Genomic DNA, 6,626 nt, shown 5'->3' with positions numbered 1-6,626 from the left:
ACCCCGGCACCCGCACCGCCCGGCCCCGAGCCGCCGCTCGGCTCGGCGACAGCGCTTGGTGGTGTTGCCGCCGCCGCTTTTGGGGAGGGGGCCGCCGCCTCCTCCCCGCTCGGATCTATTGTCGCCACCACCAGCACACCCCCACAAGCCCCCCGCTCCTTCCTCGCCACAATTAATCCGATGAATTTGCCATGATTGATCCGTATTAATAGCTGGGGTGGGTGGGCGTGTTTTGGGGCTCTTTTTTTCTCCCCTTTTCCTATTTTTTTTCTTTTTTTTTTTTTCCTTCTTTTTATTGTTTGGTTTTGTTTTTGGAGGGGCCGGGCTGGGATCCGATCTCCACTCCCGAGTCCATCCTTGGTCGGTGCCTGAGAAAATTGCATCTGGATGCATCGTTATTATTATTATTGTGTTTGATCCAGGGAGATAAAGGAGGAGGGGGAGAGGAGTGCGTGTTGGTGGGGAGGGGAAGGCTGCACCCTTCCCTGCACACACACACACGCAGACAGAAGGAGTTCCGTACATCTACATATATATTTCCCCCCCCATGGAACTTCTTTTAGTTGGGGAGGAAAGGAAGAAAGAAAATAAATTTTGTGCAAGGAAATACTCTCAGCTCCCTCCTTCCAGCGGGGCTCCTTTCTTTATTCCCCCCCCCTTCTTTTCTGCCTTTTTTCCTCTCTTTCGAAGATCCTCGCCCTCCCAGCCCCTTGATCAAAGCATTCCGCTTTTCTGATTTATTGCCTGCTTGTTGTGGTTTTTTTTTTTTTTCCTTTCTCTCCTTTTTTTTTTTTTTTTTTTTTTTTTACAAAGGCGACCTGAGATCAGCCATTACTTTCCTTGGCTCGCTTATAGGAATCTCTTACATTTGGTGCTTGCTGCTGGTGGTGGTGGAACCGCACTCGGATTCTTTCATCCCCCCCCCCCCCCCCCTTCCCCCCCCCCCCCCCCCCTTTTTCCTTCCCCCCCTCCCCCCCCCCCCCCCCCCGTTATTCCGCCGGGGGAGCCGGATTTGTGGCTGCGGTGGGGCGGGGGGGGGAACGAGAGCGAGAGGGAGAGCCGGCGAGAGACATGGATGGCCCGGCGCGATGCAACGGGCTTCGGAAGAAGCGGCGATCGCGGTCCCAGCGCGACCGGGAGCGGCGAGCCCAGGGCGGGCGGCGCGGCGGGGCCGCCGGCGGGGCCCCGGGGGCCGCCGCGCTCTCCTCCTCGGGCTCCGAGAAGGAAGACAATGGGCCCCCGCCGCCGTCCCGGCCGCGGCCCCCCCGGAGGAAGCGGCGGGAGTCCTCCTCGGCCGAAGAGGACATTATCGACGGTTTCGCGATGTCCAGCTTCGTCACTTTCGAGGCGCTGGAGGTAAGGGAGCGGCGGCTCTGCTTTGTGTGTGCGCCTCATTGTGTGTGCGGGGGGCAGCGCCGGGGGAGCCCCCGCGGCGCCCACTCGGGCACCCCCCGATCCCGCCGCGCCGCCGGGGGTGCCCGCGGGGGCGGTCCCGCCGCCCCCTCCCCGTGCCCCGGGGGTGCCCCGCTCCCCTCCCGCTCCCCTCCCGCTCCCCTCCCGCCGCCGACACCTGCAGCCCGGCGCGCCGCTCCCGGCGGGCGGCGGCGGGACCGGGGCCGTGCCCCCCGCCCCGGCCCCGCATCCCCCCGCGCCGGGAGAGGGGACTTTGTGCGCGGGTTCCCCGGCGGCGCTTCCCTTCCCTCCTCTCCCACGGATCAAACTTTTCTCGCGCCGCCGTGGCCCGGCGGGGCCGCCCACTCGTGTCCGCGGGGCGGCGGGGGGGTCGGGCTGTGTGTCTGTGTGTGTCTGTGTGTCTGTGTCTGTGTGTGCGCGTTTCCTCTCTCGCTCGTGGTGCGGAGTCGGGGGCGCCCGTCCTGTCGCGCTCCCTGCTGGCATGTCACGAGTGGGCCCCGCGGTGGGCGGCTCGAGTTACCCCCCTCAGATGGTGGGGGAGCCCAGGCCGGGCCGGGCCGAGGGAAGCGTCGCCCGTGGGGCTTCTCCTCCCCCCGCCCGGGCCGGGCCCGGCTCGCCGTGTCCCCTCCGCCCACCCACTCGCGACCGTGGGACCGCTGTCAGCCCGGCCGGGGCCGTGCTGGTGATGCTGCCGTGCGAGGGGAACCTCCACCCCGTGTGTTGGAAGGGCTTTGTTGTTTATAACTTCTGATCCGGAGAAGTTTGCTGTGGCGAAAAGCGGATTTATTTGGGTTTATGTTGCACTGGAATCACAACTGGAACAATGATGAACTGTCAAAATAAATGTGGAGGTGAAGCTGATTGTTTAACAAAAAAAAAAAATCTGTGTAGCTCTTAAGCTGTTTAAATATTTAGCCAGGAATACTTAGTGGCATTTTCAGGTTAGTATTTTTTTTTCTTTCTTTTTTTTTTTTTTTTTTTTTTTTTGTTTTTTTGTTTTTTTGGGGGTTTTTTTGTAGCCTGATTTTGTCTTTGGTTACACCTGTGTCCATCCAGACTACAGCTTCTGACAGAGGCTGTGGTGTAATTGAAGGGAGGAGTTGTTCACTCCAGCAAACCTCCACATGGTTGGTGTTAGACTGGTGTATGCAATAACGAACAAATGCTGAGGTAATGTCCAGACTCAATTTATCCACCATTTCTCACCTGGTGAGCCCATCCACAAGTGTCCTGCTCAAACTAGACAGATGAAAAGTGTGAATACATGTTTGTTGGCAAGAGTGTGTTTTGCATGCTTCTGTTTCGGACAAAATTCTGTTCTTCCTCAAACAAAGCCCCAGTTCATGTCATTAAGGGTTTTATGGAAATATGGACTCGAGATTTTGGCTGTAGTCCTTTTTGGAGGGGAAATGAAGAGCGAGTTTTATGGTCAGAACTTGGTAGGGTATTTTAGAGAATGTCTTTATTCTGTTTCACTTCTTATTTATTTTCCAATTGAAAATAATTGCTGCACTCTCCTCTCTTTGCTAAGCCAAGAATGGCTACTACTTGCATCCTCTCGTAATCCTATATCACTTAGAAGGAGTGCAGAAACATTACCCAGTTCTGTCAGCTAATATCACATTCAGATAAAACAATAGCTTGCACACTGAGACTTGACATACTTTTAATGTTCATGTGATAGGTGGCACATTTTGACCTAACGATTTCATGCTGCGTTGAGAAATAATGTCACAAAATTGTTGTTAGGTGCTTTTTCCTGCAGCTCCATATGTATGTTGAGAAACTTGTTTCTGAGGATCAGAGGGAGATGAAGGTATCTAAGGCACAAGCCCAGTGTGGCAGGAATTACTGTGTGCATTGCGTGTAGCAGTCTCAAGTTTTTATTGTGATTCTTGTGTTGGCGAGGAGTTTGTGAGTGGCTGGTGGAGTGAGATATCTCAGCCTTGGTGAGATGTTTAGGTGTTAATGTGCTTGAGTTGAGACAAGAAGCCTTGGGTGCTGTGAAGAGTTGTCCTGATACTTGTACATCTCATGCTCTGGGTCTACCCCCAGCTCGTGTGAGGATGTGGAGACTTTCCTCAGGTTCCAGAAGACACTTGCACCCAAGTTGCTGTGCATGTTAACAAGACTGTCCCAGCCCAGGCTTTGTGCTTGAGCTTCAGCCTTTTCTTAGGCTTAGCACAGCTGAAAGTGTGCAGAGACAGTGTTTTGTCTGCTTGATGTGAAAAATTGTGAGAAGGAAAGTGCAGAACACCACCACTGAAAGATCTAAACCCATGGCTCAGAAGAGGGGACAGAGGTAGGTGGTGGCTCATGGAGGAGGGAACAGCCACTGTGGAGGGACAGGGCTGAGCTTTCTGCTTCTGAGGGCACTTGTAGGGGTGTGAGTTGGCTGAGTGTGAGGTGTCACTCCAGGATCTTTTTATGCATGCTGTATCAAGTTGCAAACAGGAGTAAGAACTTCCATACAGCTTCACCTGTCCTCTACAAAATGCTTTTTGTTGGGGTGACTGAAAAAACCCAGCCTGTGTAAAATACCAGGTTGTGTGAAGCTCAAAGATGACAAGGGGACACGGGTGCTACACAAGAACACACATCCAATGGCTGCTGTAGCCTCAGGAGGAGTCATTCAGTTTGTTATGGTTGTGTTGATAAAAGTTCCCATCCCTTGAAGCAAAACTTTAACCAGCTCCCACTCTGGGAACTGCTTTTATGTCCAGGTGTCAGTAGCCTTCTCATGCTTCTCAAGTGTAAAGTGGTGTGGAAACAGAGGCCATTGCTTATAGTCATCTGTCTTTGTGTTTATGGTACCCCATACCTTGGTGTCTCTAATGTTTGTGTGGGGAATGCAGGGAAGAGGGAGTTAAATGAAGACAGTGGTGTCTCGTGGATTTTTTTTTCTTGAAGTGACAGTTGAGCCATTCCAGTGTCCTTGCAGACAGAGTGATCCTTACCTGGCCTTGAAAGACTTCTGTGTAGCTGTGTGCAATGTGGGCCTGGCCCCTACACTGGGGAGCATTTTGAAGCCTTGACCTTCAGAAAGCAGCCCTAAATCTGTAGGTAAGCAGCTGAGATGTGGTCCTGCAATTTGATCTGATTCACCAGATTCTCCCATGAGTGGCCTTGCTGCGACTAACAGCAGCAAGCTCTGTGGTTTACTCCAGAGCAGTTACTGACCTCCCCAAATCTCCCAGGCTGTGAAGGGAGGAAGGCACAGATGCTCTGTCCCCGTGTTAGTGTGACTGGTGGCTTGTCAAGCTGACTGCTTTGCCAGGCTTGGAGTAGCCTGTGCTGCACTGCTGGTGTGTTTGTTACCAACAATAATAGCGCGAGGTTCTCCAAACCCAGGTGGGCATTTTAGACACCAGTTTGACAGGGAAAGGTCATTTCTCAGAATGTGATAAATCAATCCCTTGGAGTGACTTTCTCTGTGATGTGCTCTGGCAGTGCTGGCAAGGAGGTTTCTGCAGAACTCTGTGGTGAGGTGAGATTTCTCTGAGATGTTTGTGTCCCTCCTACCCCCTGGTGCGTAGGACTCCGGGCAGGAGGCTGACGTGACATGGCTGTTGACGTGCCATGGTGAAGATGGTTTACTGTGATGAGAAAGGAAATCTGACCTGAATGTTAAGATAGCTTAAAGCCTGGGAAGTACTTTATGTTTCCTGAGTCAGCTCTGACCATCCCTATGGAGTAAGCAGTTGGTTTCAGGTTTTCTGAACACTGAGTAAGGTAATGAGTTTTTTTCTGCGGATGTTTGTTTAGCTTCAAATCAGGCAGTTCATCTGACAAGCCTGAAATGGGACACAGATATTTATAAAGCACAGATAGAAGTGGGGTAGGAAGCAGGGGGACTTGCATTTAAATGGGAATTCTTGTTTTGTAAAACTGTCACAATTTCTCACTGTGCATTTGCTGAGCTAATTTCTGTTCAGCACACAGGCATTTGTCTGTTTTGAGACCATGCTGAATTATCGTCAGGTAAAGCCCAATATAATTAATTACAAATGAGAAATGCTGACAAATATTTGTCAAGGAGCTGTTTAATGAGCTTTAAATTCTGTTTCAGATGATTCCATCCACCTAGTGTAAATAATTTTTAAGCAATTGTTCCACTGCGTTTGTGTGATTTAGGCAGATGTTAGCTACGGCAGTTTTACATGTTGGACAGATAGAATGAGACTAGATGGAGTAAAGCTTAACAGCTGATCTGGGCTTTAAAATAGAGACACTACTGGTACACAAACAAAATGTGGAAGTAGCAGGCAGGTTTGAAGATGCTGTGGTGTCAGTTGTGTGTCTGTGTGCACTGACAGCGTGGCTCGGAGAGCGCATCTGAATGCAGGAATTTGCTTTAATAACTGTGTGTGATACTCATCTCTAGGCACGGCCCACTGAAAATAGAAATAGCTTGGCTTAGTGACAGCAGAGGCTTTGAGCTGGACACCAGAATGGCTGTCTTGCTGTGTGTTTTTCCTCCCTAAATCATTCTCTTCTCACCAGTCGTCTTGCTGGCCTGATTAGCCTGTTTACTTAAATTCTTTGAAATTTCAAGCAAGTTTATTCTACCTTGTCTCTATCCCTTCATATTTCAAAAGGAATTTGATCTTCAAGACTTACCACAGCAGCATCATAACATGAGGTGTTTGTTTAGTGCTGTCAGCAAATCTTGGTGGCCCTTCTTGTGTTTATTAACTGCTTAGGTGCTTAGGTGTTTGTCCCAGTCTCTGTTTGCCCATGCAAGTCTGTAGATTTAGACCAGCAGAGAAAAGAAGGGAGTAACTAAATGAAGATATCTGGGGATGGGGAGAGGCATTAGGCTTTGTGTGACACTGGGATATCATATGAAGCGGTGCATTTATTATTTCCACTGTGTATTTTAAGGAAACAGTGAATTGACCTGAGATCAAATTTTGAGATAACCTTGACAGAGCAACTGAATCTCTTGATGAAAACCCTCGGTGACCAGACCTGAAAAACAGCAACTCAAACTAAAAGTGGGACTGAAAACAGCAGGATGCATGTTCCACAAAGGGAACCTCTCTGGTGATGTTCGAAACCTATGTTGCTATCATTTGGGCATCTGAATACTTCAAAAATACTTTAAAATTACTTTTAAAAGCCTGATACCTTTCTGGGAGGCAAAGCACACCTAACTCCCGTTGACTTCAGTAGCTGTTGGAGAGCTGCAGTTGTCTCTTTGTGCAGATAAT

General features: G+C 50.4%; 1 protein-coding gene across 6 annotated transcripts in view; it reads left to right on the top strand.

Moving 5' to 3' along the window:
• The first annotated feature begins 981 nt into the window (after positions 1-981).
• The window catches only part of LOC113957338 (autism susceptibility gene 2 protein-like), a 400,579-nt gene continuing 394,934 nt past the window's right edge, over positions 982-6,626 (top strand). For all 6 annotated transcript variants that reach the window (XM_027664720.1, XM_027664722.1, XM_027664723.1 and 3 more), the window contains exon 1: positions 982-1,356. In XM_027664720.1, the coding sequence (XP_027520521.1) occupies positions 1,072-1,356 (285 nt within the window). In that variant the 5' untranslated portion in view covers positions 982-1,071. The remainder of the gene's footprint in view (positions 1,357-6,626) is intronic.

Source organism: Corapipo altera, unplaced genomic scaffold (genome assembly GCF_003945725.1).
Source record: "Corapipo altera isolate COAL_440 unplaced genomic scaffold, ASM394572v1 105, whole genome shotgun sequence".
Taxonomy (NCBI): domain Eukaryota; kingdom Metazoa; phylum Chordata; class Aves; order Passeriformes; family Pipridae; genus Corapipo; species Corapipo altera.
Note: the sequence above shows the minus strand (reverse complement) of the source record. Positions and strands in the feature narration are given on the sequence as shown.